General features: G+C 36.4%; 1 protein-coding gene across 1 annotated transcript; it reads left to right on the top strand.

Annotated features, from left to right (window-relative positions):
* Positions 1-570: 570 nt before the first annotated feature.
* On the top strand, positions 571-26,514 carry EloA (transcription elongation factor elongin A). The gene is made up of 10 exons (XM_088256742.1): positions 571-742; positions 6,906-7,104; positions 8,267-8,535; positions 9,572-11,078; positions 11,991-12,214; positions 19,986-20,170; positions 21,006-21,097; positions 22,332-22,531; positions 24,171-24,317; positions 24,676-26,514. The coding sequence occupies exons 1-10, from the start codon at positions 650-652 to the stop codon at positions 24,898-24,900; spliced, it is 3,141 nt and encodes a 1,046-aa protein (XP_088112868.1). The 5' UTR covers positions 571-649; the 3' UTR covers positions 24,901-26,514.

Genomic DNA, 26,514 nt, shown 5'->3' with positions numbered 1-26,514 from the left:
AAAGGATTATCCGATTCAATAAAAAATGTTATTTTATGATTAAACTGAATATTTTAAAGTTCTTTATTTTTGAATTTGCGAAATCACATATACCTTTATCGTAAAATTAAAAAAATCTCTGGAGTGAAATTATTTTGATACATATAGTATTTTAATGTTATGATAAACAGAAAGATATTATCTACATTAAATAAATTTATGCCTTTCAAAAACAAATGTGCGAGCGTCATTTATTCGTTGTTTTTTTTTTAAAGACAAGTATTTGCGTGTTTATTAAACAAATATTTCAAATTTATATTATTTTTGTGAGTTTAAGTATTCATTATAATTTTTTTTAATCAAGTAGGGAGTGCTACTAAATTATTAATTTTTTTACTTAAAAAAAGAGGAGAATTTATCGTGTGTCTGTTTAAAAATCTGTCACTAGATATGAACAAATAAAAAATAGAGGAATAAATTTATTCTATTATAAATTTCAATATAACACTTCTAGCCCCGGTTTTAACTCACAGTACTTGCTAATACAAAATGTCAGAGCCGTCACTTGCTGCCATAAACAATAAAAAATTTGTTGATTATTCCTGAAAATCGCACCAGCTGTCTCGATCTCGGGAAATATGTCTAATTTTAGAGTTTATGTTTGCGTTAAATGAATAAAACAGATAAAACCATGGTTTCGGTGCTTCGCGCTATTAAGCATTATCAGAAAGACATTGAAAGATGTGTCGGCAACGAGAAGAGGGTAACCAGTTTTTTGAAATGCGATCCAGCTTTTTACGTTTTGCTTAATTTTGATGTGGCATTTGCTGTTTCTTTTGACCTCTATCCCACGTAAACGTGTTATGATATCGTCAAAATTATATACACGAAAATATTCACATGATTCTCCACGTTTGAAAATCGTAGCCGTCGAAATCCTGTACGTTTCTTGTGAAAGTTGACATCTCGTCTATTGCGACGAATTATGATTTTTAGATTGGTTTTTCCCCAATAGACAACGATTTGAGGATGTTTATGCTAAAAAATCTTAGCGAGTCAATAATATTTGTAAACTTACTATTAAATCAATCACTATTGCGTTCATTATTCTGTGATTTTATAGAATATGCATGCATGTGTGGTTCTTATTTCCATTTCTAAACTATGTTTATGCATATATTTTTTTTAAATCCTAGTAATCGGCTCATATAAATATTTGTTATCTTAAAAATTTATGTACTCAAGTATACTATATATATTTGTTTTACAACTATGTTTGTTTAGATAACAAATTTAGATATATTTTTAGGTTATTTTATGTCCATGATATGCTTTTTTGGAGCCTTTCTGCTCTTAAAAACCAAATTGATAACTAAATCACTTAGGTGATGTATTTATATCACCAAGACACTGTCTCTTCTCATTCAAACATAACGAAACGTCTTATGAGATGAGTAAATTACATAAATAGTATTTTTCTATGATTCCGTAGTAAAATATACAATCTGTAATTTTTTTAAAGAAAACTATGGTTCTCAGTAAATAAGCTTTCTATTACTGTCTACTATTGAAACATATTGACCTTCTCATCTTCAACTTTTAAACAATTTTTGTTTTTAATTGCAAAATTTTTGTTAAAATACAATCTTTTTCCAACTCTTTTCTGCACTCAATGATGCCAAAGGCACATTAGATTGACGCAAAGTTAACACGATCATTAATTATTTAAAGACAAATTGATCACTCATGTGTATGGAATACTAGTCCAGGGTAATATGAAATAAATATTACAGTGAAAAAGTTATTCTGTGCCTCCCGGGAATCGGACCCGGGACCTCCAGTATGGTAGCCAAGCGCACTAACCACTACATTGGAACAGACAGAATCAGTTTTTTCATCAACTCTGATCCTAAATAGTATAATAATTAAGGTTGAATACTAATCACAAGTAGCTGCAAACCTAATTCCGATATGTACAATGTTTTTTGGCATCTCGCGCCTCTCTACCAAAAGTAAGCAAATAGAACGCTCGTAAGCGTCTCCAGCTCGCTACCAACAGTATGTAAATGACGCTTTGAAGCGTTTCCAAAAAAACAAACAAATAACTTAATTCTGTCACTTATCAATTTGTCACGAGAAATAAAATCGTTGGCTTTGCTGCTTTTCATTTGAAACAATAATCCAATGTGTTAAAAGTAGTAAATTATTATGTCACATAACTCATTAACTTGAATAAAAAATAAAAACTGATTTTTTATTCTGATTACAATTAGTTTTGCTTAGATATGAAAACGTATTTTTTTATTAACATAAATTGCATACATTTATTTAAATAACAATTATACAGATATTTTTTTTAAAATTGCATAGACCCACCAAGGCACCTTATGTGTCTTGTCGGTATCTTATATGTGGCAGATAGCCATCTGTAGCATCGCTGCAAGCTTCGGGTTGTTTTTTAACACTTTTTATGATGTGCCGCAGTGTTTCTGTCCAAATACGTTTTAGCTTTTAAATCGACAACAAGACTGGACGGTTGGACACCTTACCTTGCCTTTCTCATAGCCCCACTAGAAGTCTGATGGTGTCAAATAGGTGTACTTGGTGATCTGTTTGTGCCTCCGCATGTCGCTCTTGGGATGTTGACTCCCAGCTGCCTTTCATCTTTTCGGAGGTCTGCCTGGGGGTCTGCGTCCTTCAGGGTTGCCTTGAATGGCGATACGTGGAAGTCTGTCTTCTGACATTCTGTTTATATGTTCATTCCAGTATTGCCTTCGTTGTCATCCCCACCTCACGATATCCTCCGTCTTACACATGCTCCGGATGTCTATTTATTTATATTTGGTATTTCTTGTCGGTGTTTCCGGTTATGGATCGGAGAGTCTTCATCTCGGAGGCTCAAAGTCGAGATTTTGTTCTGGAAGTATCTGCTCTTGTTGTTGAAATGTAATAATACAATTTGTAACATTAACCCCTATAATGTTCCCTGCGATAACCCGGAGCTTATCTCAACGTTAAAGGGGGGTTTACTGTATATTATTTCGGTTCATTCTAGTTTGTTTTGCTCCGTGACAAATCGTAAATCTCTGAACTTTAGAAATGAATCAAACCACACTTGGAAATAGCAAGAAGTACGAATGTGCTGCTATCTTTTGATGGTTCTCTTAGCTATGGCCTACTCTTTACTATATTCATATATTTACTTATTTTTTTTTTACAAAAATGATAGTAATATTAGTAAATAACCACTCACCGAGATTTTTATGTCTACCGGTTTTAAGACGTACCCGTCTCTTCGTCAGGACAATCACTACCACAGCAGGCAAACAATACTACCCTTCGCTACCATAGCACTATTATGTTAAACATTTTGTGTAGTTTTACGTATGTAAATAGTGCTATGGTAGTGAAGGGTAGTATTTTTTGCATGCTGTGGTAGTATGGTTTGCATGTTGTGGTAGCTGTTGTCCTGACGAAGAGACGGGTACGTCTCGAAACAGGTAGTCATAAAAATCTCGGTGAGTGGTTATATACTATTATTACTAAAAAATAAAAAAATAAAAAGTAAAAATGACTAACCACAAAGTAAATGCTTTAAATATTAATAATATTGAGAATTTTATATATTCATTTCCAAAAACTTTGCCATATTTTTTTATGTAGGTAAAATTTAACGTGTTAAGATTTTTCCTCACCGCCTTGATGTCATTACCCGAAATAGCAGAAGTATTCTGCTTTAGAAAAATCCCCTTAGATATATGAACTAGATAAATGTCTTAATGTGATATCGTTAAACATAGAAGTAGCTTTTTCAACAGACAATCTTAGTCTGAAAACATTTGAACCTACCTCGCTATTGTGGTTAGGTAATATTTTTTAATTGTCTTTTGGCAGCTAGCAATGAGACACTGGTGTGATATTAACCCTAATTTGTTAATTTGAATCGAATGTATGGGCAGAAAATAATGTTAGTTATTCTATTATTTTGGGGTACTATGCTTTAGAAAACCCCCCCTTACCAGATTGATATCGGATTTGATAAGGTTTAAAAACATAAAAATAGTTCTTTCAATAAACATAATTGTTGCCTGAAATCTTGTGAAGTAAACCTATCTTTCTATAATTATATTTGAGGTTAGAATTTTTGTCTGTCTTTTGGCGGCAAGCAATGACAAATTGTCGTGTTATTCACCCTAAATATATATCTTAATTAGAATTATCATGCCCATTTTTTTATCCTAGCAAAAATACGATTTTGTATGAAAAATAATGACCTATAATATAAACGCTCTTAATGTAGTGTTTTACAAAAATGGCTGTATATAAATGATCCAAATTTATTATTATCATCATACAGATGTTGTTATATTGCATATCTTTAGCTTAATCCATAAAATGGGCCAACTCCACCTTGGCTTACTTTGCTCATGTTCTTACGTACGTATTGTGAGCACATGTCAAAAGTCAATCTGTCTAATTTTGTCACAGCTCATTTAAATAGTTAAAAACTCGTGAGTTTGTTTCGTAAATTCAACTTCAATATCCCTCCTATATTCTAAATTCTTCTTTTTTTAGCTCTTATCTGCACCCAATGGTGCATAGGGCACTACATTGTATTGATACCGTCTTGTAGATTGATAATATAAAGGCAGGGTGATCAGTCTTGTGCCTTTCACTCCAGGGTGATAATAAATCAGTCTCAGAATGGAAAATCCATTTAATTCACCCTGGGAATCGAGCCCGAGACCTCTGCCGTAGTAATTAAACGCGCTAACCACTATAGTCTGCAGGCGGATATCGTAGATTAATATTTAAAACAGTATTTATAAAATTAAAATATGTTTAAAAATGATTTCTCGTGGGGTGCAATCTGTGTCATGATTACTTTGCTCCTTTCGTGGTCATACTCCACCCGTCTCTATCCTCCTTGTCTTTTCAATTGGGCGTACCCGCTACAACGCATGTCAGAGATAATTTGGTCCATATAAGTCAAGTGGGCTCGTCCTCTGTAGTTTGTTCCTTCGTACATGCCTTCTGTAATCGTAAGAAACAAACCTGAGTGTCTTATATTATGGCCTATGCATTTGGCTCGCTGTTGTGTTGCTTAATTTAGTAAGTATTTTCACTCCCCAGCCCTGTTTAACACATTATTTGCGGGAAACACATAAGTGCATAATTTACATACTGTTAGTACAGAGCGGGAAACGCTTATAAGCGTTCTATTTGCTTACTTTTAGTAGAGCGCGAGGAATGCCAAAAAATATTGTATAGATCGGAATTGGGTTTGCGGTTATTTGTGATTAGTATACGACCCTGATTGGTATACTAATTAGGGTCAGGGTTGATATAAAAACTGTCCGACAACAATATGTCAATATAATGATTCAGGATTAATGAAGTCATGTCACCTCAAATATGTTTGCACACAATATAAAACACAAGAATGTGCATGTTTGGAATACCAAAATTCCACTTGGTGATTCAATTATTAGGTGTTTTGAATATTGAAAGCATTAACTTTGTGGATCATCTTGATATATTATTTCGAGAAATAAAAATACTTTGTGTTCTGATCCACTCACATTTTTATTTAACCAACTAGTTTCGGCAACAACCTGTTGCCCTCTTCAGGGTTACATTTATTACTAATAAATGTAACCCTGAAGAGGGCAACAGGTTGTTGCTGAAACTAGTTGGTTAAATAAAAATGTGAGTGGATCAGAACACAAAGTATTTTTATTTCTCGAAATAATACAATTATTAGGTTTTTATGTGTCTTAATAGAGTTCTTCTTCTTGGCTACATCCCGGCTTATCGTCTTTGTAGACTGCTGGGGTCAGCTCTCCTCGTCCTTAGGTTGTAGGTCCTTCTGTCATGGACATCACCTATGCCATGTCTTCGAACCATGTTTTATCTTTGCGGCATCCATGAATTTTTTGGTCTTCCTCTAGATATCTTTCGAGGAAGATCCATTTCTATTTCCTGGTTTACGACATGGTCGGGCTCTCTGTGTCCTATATGCCCACACCATCTCAATTGCCTTTCCTCTACCTTCCTATTTATGTCTGTTACGCCCAGGCTTCCACGAATGCCTGAACTCTTTATTTTGTCTCTAAGGGACTAATGTGTCTTAACACGTTGTCGGCAGGACACGGCATTTGCCGTTTTTCGCGGACTATCGGTCAACTGCGGGACACGGCAAATGCCGTTTTTGTCGACTGTCGGTTATCGGCGGGAAACGGCAATATACGGGTTTGATATCAGCGTGAAATAAAACGCGTTGAAGGGTAATCTGCTACCTGGGTGCTAGGCGACAGTCTGTTGACCTTGGAGGGGAAGACTATTTTTTAAAGTTTACAACGCTTCTAACATTGTGAAATATGGAATGCTTAATCAAAAATTTTATAATAATACCCTTTTCCGCACCCCAATGGTGCATAGGGCACTGCGTCATATAAACGCAGTGTTATCTTGATCGTTTACGCATGAAGGAAAGGTTATCAGCCCTCCGCTTCAGGTACCAGTCCAGGGTAATATTGAATAAATATAACAGTGAAAAAATCACTTATATTTATTTTACCCCCCTTGGGAATCGAACCCGGGACCTACAGAACGGTAGCAGAGCATGCTGACCATTACACTACGGAGGCGGACAAAATTTGAAAATTTCAATCCAAAATATTATGTGGTTTAGAAATTGTGTCAATTTTAAGAAAGCGATATATTTTTGCGCTAATCGCGAAAAACGTCCGCTATAGGCTAGAGTCTATTGTTCGAAGCGCCCGACTACAATGTGTTAATAGAGTTGAATCTAGTTATACATATGGGAGACGTGATAAGTTTTGTGTCACTGAGGTTGAAATTATGCTTCTAGTCATTGCTTTCAATCTCGTAAACTTATCTGCAATATGTCTGTTTGCGTCCAGGTCCTGCACTGCATCAGCCGCCTGGCACATCTCCCGGTGACGGTTGATCACCTGACGGAGACGGGAGTCGGGCGCACGGTCAACGCTCTCCGGAAGGGCGATGGAGATGTGGCCACAGCGTCCAGGACGCTGGTGGCCAAGTGGAAGCTGATGGTGGCCGAGGAAGAGGGCGAGGAAGAGGATAGTCAGCCACAGAACGGTATGCGCTAATGAGGATTATATACGCAAGCAACTTGTACACATTAGTCTACTTATCTTATTTATAGATTTGGCGTTTGATTTGTAGAACTCCATCTTAATTTATGTATTAAATGTTAAAAAAAGTATTTTCTTTTTGAAAAAAACACATAAAAATATAGATAATTGGTTACTATTTTAAAATTTTATAATTTTTCAATGTATGGTATCTAACAAAACAATCGCCCAAATGCATCTTAGGCTGCCTGGGACAAGTGTCACAAAACTCATAAGACTCATGCCTTTGACAATTTTTGTCCCTCCGTGAGCAAACCACACAGTCTCTTATTCATCCCACACGCAAAACATGTAGTTTGCCATCCAGGCGGACCTCAGTTGAAGTAGACAGCCTACATAGAATCTGCCAAAAGTCCCCTACCAACTGATCTACTAAAGTTTTCACAAACTTTAAGTGACTCAATGCAAAGCAAGGTCTTTGAGCAACTGGCGGGACAGAATTGTACCTGCATTAGTACGGATCTCGGCCGTTTATTATTTTTACAACATAACGGTACATAGTGGCGACATATAGTCACCAACCGATTTACCGGGGAATTTATCATGTCGACATATTGTCGCTATTCGAGTGCAAAGGGTTAACACATAAATAAAACTAACATTATTTTACTAACGATGTTTGATAGATGTTCGAATGATGAAATAAGGAAAGAATGCAAGGCTGAGATAAGCATTATGGATAAAATTAGGAAAGGTGTGTTGAGATGGTTTGGACATGTGGAATGTATGAGTGAGGAAAGAACGGTTTAACAAATTTATGAGGCGAATGTAGTTGGGAAAAGAAGCAGAGGAAGACCGAGGAAAACCTGGCACAATCGGGTATGTCAAATACTTGAAAGCGGCCGGGTCAGGAGTCGTAATAATCGTCTGATGAGGAGATGCATGAATCTAGAAGAGGCGAAGAATGTTTGCAAAAACAGAGTGGTGTGGCGTTCGATTGTCTCTGCCTACCCCTGCAGGGAAGTGGCGTGATGGTTAGTTAGTTAGTTAGTTAGTTATTTGACTATTTTTAATCAATCCAGGGGAGGGCAAGTGCCCCGCCTAGCCCTCCCCCTGCGGGCGCCCAAGGGTGCATAGGGTGAAATTAATGAATTTGCTTCTACCAGGCAACACTGGATACGAGCACGAGCCGGATCAGGATTCACCTCAGGAAGAAGAAGGGGAAGATGAGGAGGAAGCCACTCACAACGCGCACACGAGCCACGCGGTGGAGAGCTACCATCCTTCCCCCGGCGACCAACGACAGAGGGAGAGGGACCGCCTGGAGGCCGACAGGCGCAAGGAGGCCTCCACGTCCCGGGAAGACCCTCACCAGGCCCACAAGTCGGGATCCAGCAGTGAGGACAATCGGAGGAAGAGGAAGCACGAAGATGAGGTATGTATTGATAATTCACAATATCTTGGATGTCTCCAAATCTTTGTTCACAAATCTGGTTCTGTCTACTTAGGAGTTATGTATACTGGTCGCCACATAAAAATGCAAAACTAACACTTAAGAAATATTTATTGATTTGGCGTTTAATTTGTAGAACTCCATTTTAATTTATGTATTAATTTAAATCATTTGACATTCGTTTGATAATGCCCTAACAAGGCGAAACAATTGTCGCAATATTAATTTTTGATGTGTTTTTGTTAATAAAACACATCTTAGTAGACTCAAAAGAAAAATCTGTGTTTGATTTAAAATTAATACATGTACTACTACTACTACTACCAACACGCCGCAATGCTAGGCAGAGAGGATGGAACGCCACACTCTTCTGTCCTGACATACACTCCTCGCCTCCTTCACATCCATACATCTAGTCATACATGCCCTCCGATTACGCAGACTTTTGACACCGCCAGATTTTAGGTTCTGATTGATCTGATCGTGCCAAGTCTTTACCAAATATCTTTACCAAAATTAATACATAAACTTAAGAAATAACTTGTGCTATTTGCAAGCATGCAAATGTACTAGTAAAATCGCGCGTTTCGATTGGCTGCACGTCTGTTTGTATACGGTGACCATGTCTGACATTTCGAAGTTGGGACAAGGAAGAGCTTTGTCTGGACAAACCAAGGAAGTCTTATCAATGATTTTAAAAAGATTCTGAATAAACATGAAGCGTTGATGGAGGTAATTATAACATCTTAATATTCATTTAATTAACAAAGTAAAATATACTTTTTGAATATACAGTCGAAATCGGTTAACACGATGAAGACGGGACCGACTGAATTTGCTCGTTATAACCGTTACTTGTTATATCCGAGTAAAGATATTTTTAAAGACATGTCGCGGGACTAGAGAAATTCTATTCTTCTTTTCTTACCTTTTATCGCTTCTCCATTTCCATCCCCATATAGCAATATAAATTATGAAAAATTTCCTTTGTTGGTGGCTCACTTCATTTTTTTTTCAGACGAGAATTGAAAAATATAAGAAACGCAAAAATGAATCGAGTGATGAGGAGCCGCAAGTCATCAACGACTCCTCGGATGAACAGTCGGAGAAGGAGGCAGAGTGCCAAGTGATAGTAAGTAGTGAGGAGAGTCGATCCCAGTCCGATGCCGAGTCTGTTTCCGATTATACTCAAGCCTCACCCCTGGTGGAATCTCCTCCACCCCAAACCAGCTACCGCAGCTCTTCAGAAGAACGGCCGTCGCGCAAAAAGTCAAAGGAAGTCAAGAAGTCTTCCAAACATGCACGGAGCCGCCGTTCACCGAGTGTAAATTCCTCTTCAAACGATGAACGGTCTCCCGAACCGGCACATCATAAAAAGAGCTCTTCTAAGCTGCGCAAATCGCACGACTCCCCCAAGATATCTCCGCACGACAAGTCATCACACTCTAGTAGCAAGTCAGACTATTCCGAACAATCCAGCCATTCCAGTGACACGTCTCATCCTACCAAACATAAAAGCCGAAAAGAAGAACACCATAGCAGCAAAGTCAAACATCCTACAGAGAAAGACCGCAATGTCAGAGCCGACAAAGGCAAAGATGGACAATCGGGCAGTAAGGACAAAAATTCTGCCGACAAGGATCGCCATTCGAGCAAATCTAAACATTCTGGTAACAGAGAGCACCACTCGAGTAGTAAGGATAAACTTTCTACTGAAAAAGGTCAGAGCTCCGATAGGAAACATACGAGTTCTGCAGAAAAAGAGAAAGAGACCTCTTCAGGTAAAAGCAAACATTCATCAGATAAAAGAAAACATTCTACTGAGAAGGCGAAACATTCATCCGAGAAAGAAAAGAGCCTCGAATCCAATTCTAGTTCAACCAAAAAATCGAGTAACCACTCTAGTGATACTGAGAAGCATTCTAGTGATAAGCAGAAACATGAAAAGGCCAAGCATTCTAGTGATAAGGGAAAACATTCTAGTGATAAAGGCAAGCATTCTAGCAGTAAGGATAAACACTCTAGTAAAAAGAGCAAAACTAGCGATAAAGAAAAACATTCTAGCGATAAAGAAAAACATTCTAGCGATAAAGAAAAACATTCTAGCGATAAGGTAAAACATTCTAGCGATAAGGTAAAATATTCTAGTGACGGGAGTAAACATTCTAGCGATAAGGTAAAACATTCTAGTGACGGGAGTAAACATTCTAGCGAAAAGGATGCTTCTAGCGAGAGGGAGAAACACTCCAGCAGCAAACCGAGTCAATCTAGAGATAAAGATAAACATTCTTCCGACAAACACAAGTCCTCTCAAGATAAGGTCGCGAAGGAGAGCAATGCGAAAACTCAAACACCGAATATTTCCAAAAAGGAAAATAAGACTGAACCCAAGAAGAGAGAAGAATACAAATCCAAAGAAAGCTCTGTGAAACCTAAAAAAATTGAAATCGAAGAACCGATTTCTGCTGACAAGAAAAAGAAAATATTGAAAGAAGAGTATTCGGACGGAATCGACTGCGGTTCAGGTGAGGAATTGTTTAATTTAATTTAATTTCAATCATAATTTGTGTAACTCATCACAGAAATGGGTGCTTCTTCATAATTCTGGCATATTCTCATCAGAGAATGCATAACTCTTCTCATACACAAGCTTTTAAAAAAAATCATTAAAAATAAAGTATATTTTTACTATTTTCAATATACACAGTAAGTAATTTAAAAACCTTTCATAATCATAGGGAGAGAGAGGCTGCTTATCAATTTCAAACCAAGGTCGAACAGAAATAGAGGGTCTGATGCTCTTATAAAGTAACCCTATTGGGAATCCCAGTCTGCAATTTATCCACTAATCAATTCTTATTCCTGTCTTGTTATAAATATGTCCATGGAAGCCAAACTAGCGGTTCACAACGGCGTGCTGGTACCGATACCAATGTATGGAACCGAAACACGGAACTGGCAAAGGAAGGATGAAAGCAGAGTGAACGCTGTTGAAATGCGCTCCCTCAGACGAATGTGTGAAAAATCATTGTATGACAGAATTAAAAATGAAGATATAAGAAAGGAATGTCAGGCTGAACAAGGAATAATTGAAAAGATTAGGAAGAGTTTTTTTTTACGGTGGTATGGACATGTGATGCGAATGGATAACAAGAGAATGACTGAGAAAATATATGTGGCGAATGTGAGAGGGAAAACAGAACGAGGACGACCGAAAAAGACTTGGCACGATCAGATCAATCAGAACCTAAAATCTGGCGGTGTCAAAAGTCTGCTTAATCGGAGGGCATGTATGACTAGATGTATGGATGTGAAGGAGTGTATGTCAGGACAGAAGAGTGTGGCGTTCCATCCTTTCTGCCTAGCCCTGCGGAGAAACGGCGTGATGGTAGTAGTATTACATAGTTATAAATTAACAATTAATCAATGTGTTCTAGGTGCAAGTTTTGCGGAAGCTCTTGGTATGATCTCACCCACAAAATCAAGCTTCAGCACAAAGAAGAAGCCCGTGTCCGTAAAAGAAGCCACCAGTACCTCTACCAGCACCTCCACCGGCACCTCTATGAGCAGAGAGTTTGTCAATCGAGGAGCTTCTTCATCGTCAGCGGTAGACAAGACCTCGTATCCTTCCAAGTCGCCCTACTCCAACCCGGCCATTGATGTAAGATTATCAAAATCAACATTTTGAAATTAATTTTGTTTTTTTTTTGCACGTGCATTAGTGAGATTCTAATTGCATTTTAAGTATCTGACATGCGATAGGTGATATTGCTCACTCCTTTCAAGAACGTCATAAATCAAAAATTGTCAATTTTCAGTTGTGCATGTTTTCGGAATGCCCTGAAAATGTACTATGTCCCATATTGTAGTACATACATATATAGTATAGTGGTATCCCATATAGTAGTATCCCATATTGTAGTATCCCATATAGTAGTAGACCATATAGGATAAGAGGCATATTTTTAACTTAATATTTACCCGCTACAGGGCAGAAAGTGTTGTTTTTGCATTTTGAAGAAAAGGTATTGTTTAATTATTTTTTTAAATATACTAATATATTTTTCAAATGGAGAAAAAACATTCAGGTTTTACCTAAAAAGATCTGTTGCACAGTAAAAAGTTCAATAAGTGGCTAGATATTTATTTTTAATAAATTGTAGTATATTTTTAAACTTTAAAAACGTTCTCCAGAAAAGTTTTTTGATTAACGATGTTCTTGAAAGAAGTGAGCGATATCTTAGATTTTATTATTTACTAATTTGGCATCGACTTTGCGGAATAATTTAAAAGTTGTCTAGTTCTAGTAAAAACTAAACCTAATATGTATAAAACAATTTTAACTGTATTAACACACTAAGGTCGGGAAAGATATTTCTACCCGTTGGGTCGATTGAAGGGTATTTTTACCTTCTGCGCTGGCCTCATTTTAAAGTCAGAAAAGAAGGAATTACACATTTAATGTTTGTATATGAATATCATGTAATCTCTTTATTAAGGCCTAAACTATATGTACATAATTTTCAAATCGTGTCACCAGCGGTTCGCAGGTGTCAGGATGAAAAAACACCTGTCCGAAATGTGTTAGTAAAGCAAATAAAAATAAAAAGATAAAATTTCATAATTAGTTGAAGAATTTCTAATAAATTCCTATAAAAAATGTCAAGTGGTAACTGACTAGCTCAGTTGGGTTGTTTATCTTAAGGTGGAGACTGACCGGAGCATTTCGTCCCACCGTAACACGTTACGATGCGAGCATTCAGGCAGTCAGTACAGCGAGCCAAGCGCTCCATCCATAGTTTCGGATGCTCGGTGATGCTCGCCGCGAGCGATGTTACGACGAAATGCTCCGGTCAGTCTCCACCTTTATGTGACGCAAACAAGTCGAAACACGTGTGTAGTGTCAAGTTGGCGCGATACGACACACACACTATCCTAGAACACTGCTTGTTCAAAACCATGATGTGGTTAATGTAATATTATTTCGAGAAATAAAAATACTTTGTGTTCTGATCCACTCACATTTTTATCAACCAACCAGTTTCGGCAACAACCTGTTGCCCTCTTCAGGGTTTCATTTATTACTATTATTTTATTTTATTGGAAGGAAGAACAACAGTTACAATATATGATACATACAGAATACAAAAAATAAAATCATGAGTACTAATTATAGTTCTTCACAACTATACATAAGAGAGGTCTATATAAAGGAAGAGACATGAGACAAGGATGGGATAAAGAGAAAAGGAGATGGCAGTGATAGGAAAGGAAGAAAAGGAAAGGACAGGGAATAGAATTACTTTTTTAGGTTTATAAGATTTCGAACAATTTAGCTTTAAATTTTAATATAATACATTATTGAATACAATACATTATTGAAACCCTGAAGGGGCTACAGGTTGTTGCCGAAACTAGTTGGTTAATAAAAATGTGAGTGGATAAGAACACAAAGTATTTTTATTTCTCGAAATAATATATGTATCAGTATGATCCACAAAGTTAATGCTTTCAATATTCAAAACAATGTAATATTGCCTAAGTCGGATTAAATATTGATCACTGTAGCTGAAAACTGATGTAAAAATATATTTTTCTTAACAATGCCGGCCATATGAATCCATGGTGATATGTATACATACATTACACAATGAAATTTACTTACTGTATATCTGAAAATTCAAAATCATAGTTAAGGTGGTAAAATTTGATATTGAAAATGAGGAAAAAACACGCATTTTCCATATGGCATTGAATGTATAAAGTATAAATTACATATATATGGTATATATTACAGTTCAATATAATATACAGTGAAACCTCTATCTATCGTTTTTAAAGGGACCTATTAAAATAAACTATGAATGCGGGATTAAGAGGTCAATACGCAAATAGATACGACCGAGTAAAGATACAGTCCTCCCAATCTGCATAACCATTCGTAGGCTGAAATTCTAAAAAGAATACATGTTTCAGATGCAAATATATTTATTTAAAAAAAAAATACAAACCTGAATAGAATTTTAAAAAAATACTTTTTTTTTAACTGTTTTATTTTCGTAAGTCAATAGTATATTTTCGGCTTTGCAAACAGTATTTTTTTCAGCATCGGTTATTGAATGTACGTTGTAGAAAGTTTTCTTTCAAAGGGTGTGCACGCTTCTGGAAATGCAGGTATGGGCAGCGGCTCCTTTTCATCAATATCGACCTCTCCTGCTATCGGTTACACGAGCTTTCCATAGTTTCTATCCCATACGTTGCCGTTGAATGTAAGAAAATTGGTAATAATGTAAAAAAAAACTGACATAATTTATCAAATATGCAGCTTAATTCGAACGATAAATGCGGTAAATGGTGATAGAGAAACGATCGATGCTGATTAGTTTAGTATGAAATTAAGTCGGGATAGAAGAAATAAACGACACATCCGGGAAAACGATTATTCGAGGAACGATAAATAGAGGTTTCACTGTATTACGCATTCAATACTTATTTAATGTAACTAACCTCTAATTAAATAGCCTGCTTGTCTTTATAGGATGAAAGTTTATTTTACAAATTGTATGTTGAATATTATTTTTATTCAATTGAAATAATCTTTGAATCTTTAGTTCCTTTTATTACATTTCTTATTTACTATATTATTTTTCTAATTAGTTATCATCACTTTGCACCCCGTATTCTTAAAGTAAAAAAAAAAAACATTTTGTTTAGTAAAATTTCCAATGAAAATAAGTTTGGATAGACTTTATAATTCTGAACTTTCTCTATGGTTTCTTTTGTTCTATTAATGTATTTGGTTTTTATTTTTATTGCAAGTAATAGATACTCGTCAAACTTTTTTTCCTGACTGATATGAGATTTAAAAAATATATATTATTTTCAATAACTAACTAACTAACTAACCATCACGATGCTTCTCCGCAGGGGTAGGCAGAGAGAATAGAACGCCACACCAATCTGTCTTTGAAAAAAATCTTTGCCTTTCCATATTGGTGCATTTCCTCATACATCTACAGCCGATTATTCCTGACCTGACCATTTAAAAGCTTGATCATGCCAAGTCTTCCTCTGTCTTCCTCTGCTTCTTATACCGGCTTCACTCACCTCAAAAATTTATTTTACTGCTCTTTCTTCACTCATTCGATTCACATGCCCTCAACATTCATCTCAACACACCTTTCTTAATTTTATCTGTAATGCTTATCTCGGCCCTGCATTATTTCCTTGCACCACTATTTGAACATGTATCATACATCGTTTTGCCAATTCCATACTTCACTTCCATGCCTATAAAAAAATATTATCTAAAAATATCGAATACATGCCATATATTGTACTAAAAAATACAAAAATTGACTTTCTGTCTGATTAAAACAGTATCTCATAATTTGGTGTACAATATACACTATCGGAATGAATTTAATATTTTTTTAATAATAATTTTTATTTTTTCCTTTTTGAGGAGCCTCAATTCTTCACTCATCACTCATGAAAAGTAAGAAACTAATCAATCCATTTCTGTTTTATATGTTTATTAGCTTTGTGTTTTGGGTCATGTTGTCAAACAAATAAAAACAGATTGATGTTGTAAAACGAGGGGTGTATATGCCATTTTTCACATTTCAGGCTTTCTTGAGCACTCGCATCATTGCAAGTTTTGGAGACATTAATATTTGCGTACAGCGAAACCTCGATATAACAGACTAATCGGGGGGAAGAGGTATCTGTTAAGGCCGAATGTCCGTTATATAAAAATAGGTTTAAAAGAGTCGAAAAACTTTTTTTTTTAATATATGAATACTCTAACTAAATATAAATAACGATTTCGAATTTCATTCAAACCCTTATCCACACCCCAATGGTGCATAGGGCACTGCATCATATAAACGCAGTGTTATCTTGATCGTTAACACACGAAAGAAAGGTGATCAGCCCTCCACTTCAGGTACCAGTCCAGGGTAATATTGAATAAATATTAAAGTGAAAAAATCACTTATATTCTGGCAATCGAACCCGGGACCTCCAGAACGGTAGCCGGGCGTGCTGACCATTGCACTACGGAGGCGGACAAAGGCTACAAAACACAAATGAAATTTTATTTATTGTATTCAGACACTCGTCATGAAGCTGTTAGCTGTTTGATATCGACGCGCTTGCTTTCGGTAATCCTGCTTTGAAAAAGTAATAAAGTTGTGTTTGCACTTTAGAAGTTCGCTGTTTTTTTTAAATAATCAACTCTGTAAAATTACGAAAATGCGTATAATATAGTTGAACTTATCTGGCGAATAGTCCATAAATGTTATTAGATTATTGAGATGTGACCTTACCACTGGTGCCTAATTTTTGCCAGTGTTTTTGTTGCTCCGGCTAGCTGCAGTCTACAAACAGGATGGCGTTATGTCTCAAATTCTGGTGCTAAACGTATGACGTGATTATCACAGCCGCTAACAATTATTTACATGCGGCGACACTAGAATTTAAGCATGTGTAACATTAACAGGACGTTTTTAATTTTTTTACTGGATATTTTGTTCATTATATCCAAAGTTTGTTTAACCCTTATAGTGCTGAGCTTATTTTCACATCTTAACCCTTATCCACACCCAATGGTGCATAGGGCACTGCATCGTAGCGATGCAGTGTTATCTTGATCGTTAATTGCATGAAGGTAAGGTGATCAGCCCTGCACTTCTTGTACCAGTCCAGGGTAATATTAAATAAATATGAGAGTGAAAATCGGCCATATTTATTTTGACCCCCCTGGGAATCGAACCCGGGACCTCCAGCACGGTAGCCAAACGCGCTGACCACTGCGCTACGGAGGTGGACAATACATACTTTGCATAAATTGCTAATTGCTTTTCATCATCATTACTTGACGAATTTGACATTTTGTAGGTAGAAATAAAAAACTTTTACTTAAAAAAAATACAAAAATCAATGTTAAATTCACAGCAAAATATTTTTTTAATGGTTATTTATAAATGTTATTAACTTATTGAAAACGTTATACATGCGCGCTAAGACACGTCCGTACAGGTGGATACCTGAATCAAATTGCGCAATAGTCGGTATTCCGACGCTCCGCACTTTATACGCATTAACTCTATCCACGCGGCTCGCATAACCGTATGTGTTTTTACAAAACATTCCCCACACGCGGCTGACATAACCGTTTGTGTTTTCACTTAGGTCCAAGTTTCGAACCTCAGTTCAACTTGGAGGGATTTTTTCATGGTGTGGAACTTTGGATAAAATAATACGTCAATCCTTGGCCTTATGACATCCGTTGAAATATCTGACTAATAATTTGTAACATCGCAAGGATAAATATAATAACAGATCCCTGATTTTTCTTGCGGTCGGTAATTAGTCCGCGCCATAATCATGCCCTATATCTGTCTCACTCTCGACGCTACGCATCGCCAGTGGGTAAGAGTGACACACGATGCGTGCTTTGATTTATTTATGTTATAATCTTATTTGTTTATATTACGATATATTTCAAGAATAATGTGACACAAGTGTATTATAGAGTACCAAAAAGGCACAATGAATCCCATTGAACGTTTTTGTTTAGGAAAATAAATCGTTTCTTAACTAAATACATGATAAAAGTAATCATTTTAAAAACGGCTAAATACCGCTGCGTACGGGCGTCTCTCAGGAACAAAGTTGACGCGGTTAAAAGGTTAATAGAGAGTCCATCTATCGACGGTTCGCACTCTAAGAGTCAATAGAGGTCTGTTATATTGAGGTTTTACTGTAATATGATTGTTTAACTATAGGGTTGAGTAATATGTTAGGGCATGTGATAGGGTTGTTGAGTTGCATGTGTTGGACGAGATGAGTTTATCTTGACTGTATTAATGGAATAATGGGAACCGTGTGGAGATGAGTTTCAGCTTGACTGTATTAATGGAATAATGGGAACCGTGTGGAGATGAGTTTCAGCTTGACTGTATTAGTAGAATAATGGGAACCGTGCGGAGCCAGGAGTCAGAGCCGACGGTTACAGCTTTAGGCCATGTTAACACGTTGACTGCCAACTACGAGATAACTCGTAGATTGCGTTCTTTGCTAAGATGCCGACTACGAATTATCTCTTGCTGTGTTTACTTGCCATATTTGTACAGCTACGATCAAATTCATATACTAGGTATATACAGTGCTAATATGGATAGATGGCGCATGGAGAGAGGACAAAAAATCAATGCTGGCTTACGTGAACAGAAAATTTATTGATAAATGAACAGAAAATATAATTTTTAAAAAATTATTAAAAATCAAGAAGCCAATTTCATATGATTAAATAAAATTGGCTTTTTAAGAATATGACATGATTAGATGAAATTGGCAAAATTGACATTGGTCCGCCTCCGTAGTGTAATGGTCAGCACGCTCGGCTACCGTACTGGAGGTCCCGGGGGGATCAAATAAATATAAGTGATTTTTTCACTCTTATATTTATTCAATATCACCTTGGACTGGTACCGGAAGCGGAGGGCTAATCACCTTTCCTTTGTGTGTTAACGATCAAGATAACACTGCGTTTATATGATGCAGTGCCTTTTGCACCATAGGGGTGCGGATAAGGGTTTGAATGAAAAATGAAGATGAAATTGGCTTTTTAGACCGGAATTCTGAAAATTGCCGTGGCAGTCAACGTGTTAATAAAGAAAATAGCTTACCAACCAATGAGGACGTCTAGCAAAGTGGTGTAGGTTATACAAAATAGTTATTAGGATATTGCTGAACCGACATCTGCGATTTCACGGTCCCTTTAAAATAAAGAGGCTATATTAGTACAAAATGTTACTAACGTCAGGCACCATGTTTTAACTGAGGCTCCGCCCTCTCTTGGTCCTCCGAGCTTCCCGAGTACATATTGCAATGCCCTCATCTGTTGGAATTTTAAATTTCTTCTTCTAACCCTTATCCGCACCCAATGGTGCATAGGGCACTGCACTATATTGACCCAGTGTTATCTAAGTTGCTCGTTTCTTACATGAAGGCAAGGTGATTATAGAATTGATTTTAGAATTAGGAAATGGTAAGTTTGATAGAGAGAAGACGTAGGTTTTGTTTAGGTGCCCTCGACGTGAGATCGTCGGAGTAGCTAGAGTCTGCCTGGTGTTCCCACTCAGGTCTTAAGGTTTGGATGTCTTATTCTCTGTTGGGATATCAATAAAGGAGGCGTTCATCCTCAGGTCTTTATAGGTTTGGATTTCTTATTCTCCGTTGGCATATTAATAAATAAAGTCTTCAAGTGCCTAAACTTGCGTTTTGAGGCGCTCATACTCGTATAAAACAATCTCATTTACGCATCAATAAAGCATGTTTGCATGAAGGGGGCCCATCGATGTTGTTCTCGTCTGTGTGTATCTTTTGATTTGTTCATTTATCATGAATATTTTGTTGGTTTTCAGTCGACGCCTTCTCTGCTCCAGCCGTCGGCCAAGCTGCAGCCGCTGGCCCCCCTCCCCATCTCGGCGCTGCCCGACATCTCCCCGCATTACACCCCCCGCCCGCCCCCCCGCCTGCTGGACACCCCCTTCCCTCAGCTCACGCAGGAGGAAGCCCTCACCACGGTCATGAACACCAAAAATCAAAGGTAACATTTTTTTCGCCAATCATCTTCTCTCTTCTCCGTGTTCCTTGTTAGGTCCCCCCAACGTTGGCAATCACTATCCAAGAGTCGAGAACGACGTCTTGGATCTCGCATGTTTCTCTTATCCTGGTGTTCCTTATCTCGTAGACTCTTTCCAGATGCTATTCTATAGAGTCTTCATTTCAACAAACAAATTACTATTATTTTTTGACATCTCATCAAAGATGATGAAGAATATGGAAGTCTATGACGGTCGTCAGCCCCGTAAATGCCCAGACTTCCATATTCTTCATCATCTTTGATGAGATGTCAAAAAATAATATGAAAATAACTCCTGTAATTGGAGATAATCCAGATTTTGTGAACAAGTATTTGGACACACTCAAAGTGTTGTAAACAAATTACTCATGATGCTTACTTGACGAAACCTGAGTCAGGGTTTCCGAGATCGAACCCACTCTGCCACAACTTGATTCCTGATTTAAACAATGATACCTTGGCGTAGTTGGGTAGACGCTCAACTGCAAAACTGGCAATGCGGGTTTGATTCCCGCCAATTGCAAAATAAATTCGAGAAAGATTTTTCTTCAATTGGTCTAAGTGTTTTTTGGTGTATTTTTCATATTTACCTTCTCTGCCCTTAAGGCGTACAAAAATAGTATGAAACTGAAATATTTATATGTTTAATGAGAACACACACACAATTTATTTGATTATTTTTAAATAATAATTTTTAGTTTCAATATAAAAATAAATATATAAAAAAATCTAACAACGAATTTTACCAATTTTAATATTTTTCACTACTTTCCCATTAATATTTTTTTTCTTCTTTTAGAACTAAAGTCTTTTCCGGAAATAAAGTTTTACACGGATCAATACCTTCCCTGTACGAACTGTGCGTGATCGTTCTTCAAGAAAACATTGACGGTGAGTGATCATTTAAATTTTGACTACTAAATAATGATAAAAAAATTGAATTGACCTCTCATTATTTAAATTGAGAATTCTATATTTTTTTTAATTGAAAACTCAATATGTACATATTTCAATAAGTGGGCAAAACGGAAAAAAATGCAGATAAACCATAAAAAACCACCAAAAATTTATTTACATAGAAATATTGATAGGATTGAGTTCGGATTTTGCATACAAATAAAAGGGTCTTTGCTAAATAAAAGCTTTCTAAATCCAATCATAGATGGCTTGTAAACTCAATCATGGCACATCGTAATATTGATGACTTTGACTGAAAAATTTAAGTAGTGTGGTTGTCAATCATGGGTAGAATGATGAATTTTACACTCATTGTCATAAGCTGGTTAGGTGATTACTTTTTTCTAACTCTTATCCGCACCCGATGGTGCATAGGGCACTGCATCGCATAGAAGCAGTGTTATCTTGATCGATAAATACACGAAGGAAAGGTGATCAGCCTTCCGCTTCAGGTACCAGTCCAGTGTCACATTAAATAAATATTAGACTGAAAAATCATTAATATTTATTTTAACCCTCTTGGGAATCGAACCCGGGACCTCCAGCATGGTAGCCTAGCGCGCTACTTTAGGCACCTCGTGCGTGTGTTATTGTGCGGGATGCCAGAGTAGGATATTTAAAAGAAATGCGTACTTACAGTTTGTTTATTGAAATAAATTCTTACACTTTGGTTACGATTTGATATTAACTTATTATAATTTGTCTAATGGATTATTGAACTTAAATTAAATGAGAAGCTAAAATATACGTCTTTTAACAACCCAGCGATACCAGACGATTCTCGCCCCCGCGCTCCGGTTTGCTGTTTTTGTTGAATCCTCTCAGTGTTGTCAACCTGACAACACCAAATGGCGTGGCCGGACGGCTACACTACCACTACACTGTGGAGGCGGACAAGTTTAAATTTTACTACGCGGATTACTTTACATACAAGTAGCATTCACCATTGTTAAGTGACACTTAAACAGACTATGACAGTTCATAAGCCCTGTACCCAGACTTCCATATTCTTCTTCATCTATGTTGAGATATCAAAAATGTAAAATAACTCCCTAAGTAGAGAAATCCAGATACTTGAAGTATTTGGACACGCTCAAAATGTCGGTAACCAATACAGTCGGAGAAGTAGTGGAGTGATGAATTTAAAAATTCCAAATTCCGCGTCCAGCCCTGGAGTACACGGGGGGAGTTCCCTACGAGATCCTGAAGCCAGTGGTGGACAAGGCGACGCCCGAACAGCTGTTCCTGCTGGAACACTTCAACGCGTACATCATGGACGACACGGATCCGCTGTGGGAGTTGCACTGCAAGAGGAAGTTCCGCTCCAAGCAGAGGCAGGAGATGGAGACCTGGAGGGAAATGTACCTGGTAATTATTTTTATTTTTTATTTTATTTATTTATTTTATTTGTTCGGGAATTGTACAGCTTTACATATACAAAAAGTATATAATAAACAATAGTTACATTATTATTATTAAACCATATCAGCTCCCTAGGTGGAGCATATGGAGTCCACAAACTGTCTCCAAGCTTTTCTGTCGGCTGCCAGCTCCCTTGCATCCTCCCAAGTCAGATCCGCGTCCCGAAGTTCTGACGAGAACTGCCGACGAATTGTCAGCAGTGGTCGTCCCCAATAATAAACATTACATTACATTAACAAAAATAGTTAACATTCATAAAAATAAAGCAAATTAAACAATTCCACATTTATGTTATAATAACTATTAAAAAACATTCAGATATTTAAAAAAAAAGGGTTATATACATTATATTCTACCCTTCTTCCTAGACGTCACCTAGGCCATGTCTTCTTATCACATTTTCTTTCTGCAGCATCCACGAATGCTTCGATGTTTCTCTAGATGTCTATCGAGGAAGATCCATGGCGATTCCCTCTTTCACAATATGATCAGTATAATTATTGTTTTCATTATTTTTTATTCTACTACTGTAATGGATACTGGATTATTTTTATCCTACTGATGATATATCGGTATTAAAGGTGAAGTAATTCAGAACTTATGAAATTCATTCATTCATTCAAACCCTTATCCGCACCCCAATGGTGCATAGGGCACTGCATCATATAAACGCAGTTTTATCTTGATTGTTAACACATGAAGGAAAGGTGATCAGCCCTCCGCTTCCAGTACCATTCCAAGGTTATATTGAATAAATATAAGATTGAAAAAATCACTTATATTTATTTGACCCCCCCCTAGGAATTGAACCCGGGACTTCCAGTACGGTAGCCGAGCGTGCTGACCATTACACTACTGAGGCAGACAAAATACTAATGATATATTCCTAAAGAAATATATGTGAAGCTCTTGCCAAATTTGGTTGGAAAATACTCCAATACAGATTGGCTGTCCAAACACAGTAAGGGACATTTTTTTGTAGTACGCTTTTTTTTGCATTTTTGGACTAAGTAGATTCTAATTACTCCAAAAATGCAAAAAAACGTACTACAAAAAAAAATCCCTTACTGTATTTTATGTTTGGACAGCAGAGATGTGTAAAAATGGTTAATTTACATGAGGATAGGAATCAGATGCAATAAAATCATTTCTGATCTTGCAATTTGTCAGTCTGTTACTCATCGAAGATTTTTAGGTAATTGTTGGGTAATATATCCAAAATAAAACACGGTTTTTGTTGGATTGAATTCTACATTTATTTATGTATATTTTAATATGTGACGCGTTTTGTCTTCTAAGGACATTATCAAACACTGACTGAAAACATTTACAAAATGTCCTTATATACTAACTCCTAGACCTAATTATAGCAATTATTGTTAATTAATAGTGTTTGATAATGTCCTAAGAAGACGAAACCCGTCATGTATTAAAATATACATGAATATATGTAGAATTCAATCCAACAAAAACCGTGTTTTATTTTGGATATATTACCCAACAATTCAATATGGAATTCTACCAACTGTCTGCAGTTACAATAAATGTTTGGGTAATTCACTTAACATTTTGTGTGCATTTTCAGCGGTGTATTGACGAACAGGAGGCCAAATTGAAGTCTTTAACGGCAAACATCAAGCTCTCCCAGGACAAGTCTCAGCCGGTAAGGCAAACCAAAATGGCCTACGTGGATAGTGTTGTCAAACCGCCAAGGAACGTGGCTAGGAAGCAGGTACGTGATTTTTGCTATCTTTTGTCTCCCGCCAGAGATCGGCTATCATTGCAAGGACTCATTTATTTTTATTTTTTTATTTATTTATACGGTACTATTGTACCATTTACATAATAAGAATAAAGAACACATCAATTCATCAAGTTTTTTAAACTACTTACATGTTATAAATGTAAAAAGTTCATTAAGTGTCTTGATATTTATTTTTAATAAATTATATTATATTTTTAAACTTTAAAAACGTTCTCCTGAAAAATCAAGTTTTTTAACTTATGACATTCTCGAAAGGAGTGAGCGATATGTTATACTATTCATTATAATAGCCGGATCAATAAATGAGATGATATTAAATTTTTAGGCTATTTACGGTACGGCGAGAAAGGCGGTTGCGAGTCCAGCGGCCAGGGTGGCCTCGCTCTCCGGCAACAATGTGGTCAAGGCCACCGAAGTCAAGGGCGTGGGGGCTTCCTCCTCGGGGGCGCCCGCCCGGCCCGGCGGCGGCGGCGGCGGCTTCACCAAACCAAAGAAGGCCCCCCTCATGCAGAAGGCGCTGCAACTCATCAAGGGAAGGTACAAGAGGTGATGGACTCCTGTGGACTGCGTGCTCCCCCAACTTACTTTGTGTTAACTAGGATAAGACCCCGCGGATGGTGATAGTCATGTGATAAACACTAAACAGTCGCATTTTGGCAAGTACTCGTAGGTAGCGTTGGACATGTAAAAACACATGTCGCTCACTCCTTTCAAGAACGTCATAAATCAAAAAACTTGATTTTTCAGGAGAATGTTTTTAAAGTTTGAAAATATAATACAATTTATTACAAATAAATATCAAGCCACTTATTGAACTTTTCACTGTGCAACAGATCTTTTTTGGTTAAACCTGAAGGTTTTTTCTCTATTTGAAAAATAAGTAGTTTATTTTAAAAAATTATGAAATAATACCTTTTCCTCAAAATGCAAAAACAACACTTTCTGCCCTGTAGCGAGTAAATATGAAGTTAAAAATATGCCTCTTTTTCTGGGATATAGTACATTTTCTGGGCATTCCGAAAACATGCACAACTGAAAATTGTCAATTTTTGATTTATGACGTTCTTGAAAGGAATGAGCGATGTCTGCATTTGAATGCATTATGAACTTATTTTGTATATTAAAAGCATTAATTATCTTTGTGGTATGGTATTAAAACACTCTCTTTATCATACATTATTCACTTTGTGTAATACCACTTTTATAAACACTTATTCGTGACTACCGGTTTCAGAAAATCATGCCAACATCGGGTCATTGAAATGTCAAATTGTAATAATTTTATTTTAATGACCTGATGGAATGATTTTCCGAAACCGGTAGTCATAAATAAGTGTTTATAAAAGTGGTATTACACAAACTAAACAATGGATAATAAGGAGAGTGCTTAATGTACAGCTGACATACAGCAGGACCTCTATAATCCGAATGTTGTAAATTTACCCCTTGTTTGTACTAGTGGAGCATTCAGATTACAGTACAGAGAATCTCTAGGGTATTTTTATCAAATAAAACAACCATGTATTGTGAAATTTTAAATGTAATTGGAGAGGCAAAGCCATAAAAAATCATGATTTTTCTAATGAATTATTTACACTATGCCACAGTGAAGGTCATCAATTCCTAAACCAAGATATTATTGTATAAATATGTAAATTAAACTTCATTCTTGGGTTTTTTCACAAAAATGTAACTAAAAATATCATGTTATTTTATTTTTTATTTAAAGAGTTTACATAATTTAAAACTTGTCCAGTTCAAAAAAGCAAAAGAGATGCAATAAAATTTTTAAAAACTTAAGAAAAATACGTCTTTGTAAAGTTATATGTAATATTTTGGAAAACTTAATCTCTGTTGAGATACTTATAATATAATGGCAGAAAACTGTAGGGGTTCCGGTGACATTTTAATGAATTTGAAAACAAAAAAATTTTGTACATTTTTTTTGTAGTTAAAAATTGGCCTTTCTTTTTTAAAATACAGGGTGGTGCAAAATTAATCACCTTATCCAATGATGCTATAATTTTTGCAAATGGCGTCGCACGTCAATCATATTTGACATTTGTGAACTAGACAGCTGCAGTATACAAACAGGCACAAATGTTTATCAACACTGGCGGCACCCACTTGATAGATTTCATCTATTCCAACTAACAGAAAAAAA

Source organism: Brachycentrus maculatus, unplaced genomic scaffold (assembly GCF_059751285.1).
Source record: "Brachycentrus maculatus isolate JH-2025_06_01 unplaced genomic scaffold, ASM5975128v1 h1tg000065l, whole genome shotgun sequence".
Taxonomy (NCBI): Eukaryota; Metazoa; Arthropoda; class Insecta; order Trichoptera; family Brachycentridae; genus Brachycentrus; species Brachycentrus maculatus.
This window is presented reverse-complemented; position numbering and strand designations above follow the sequence as displayed.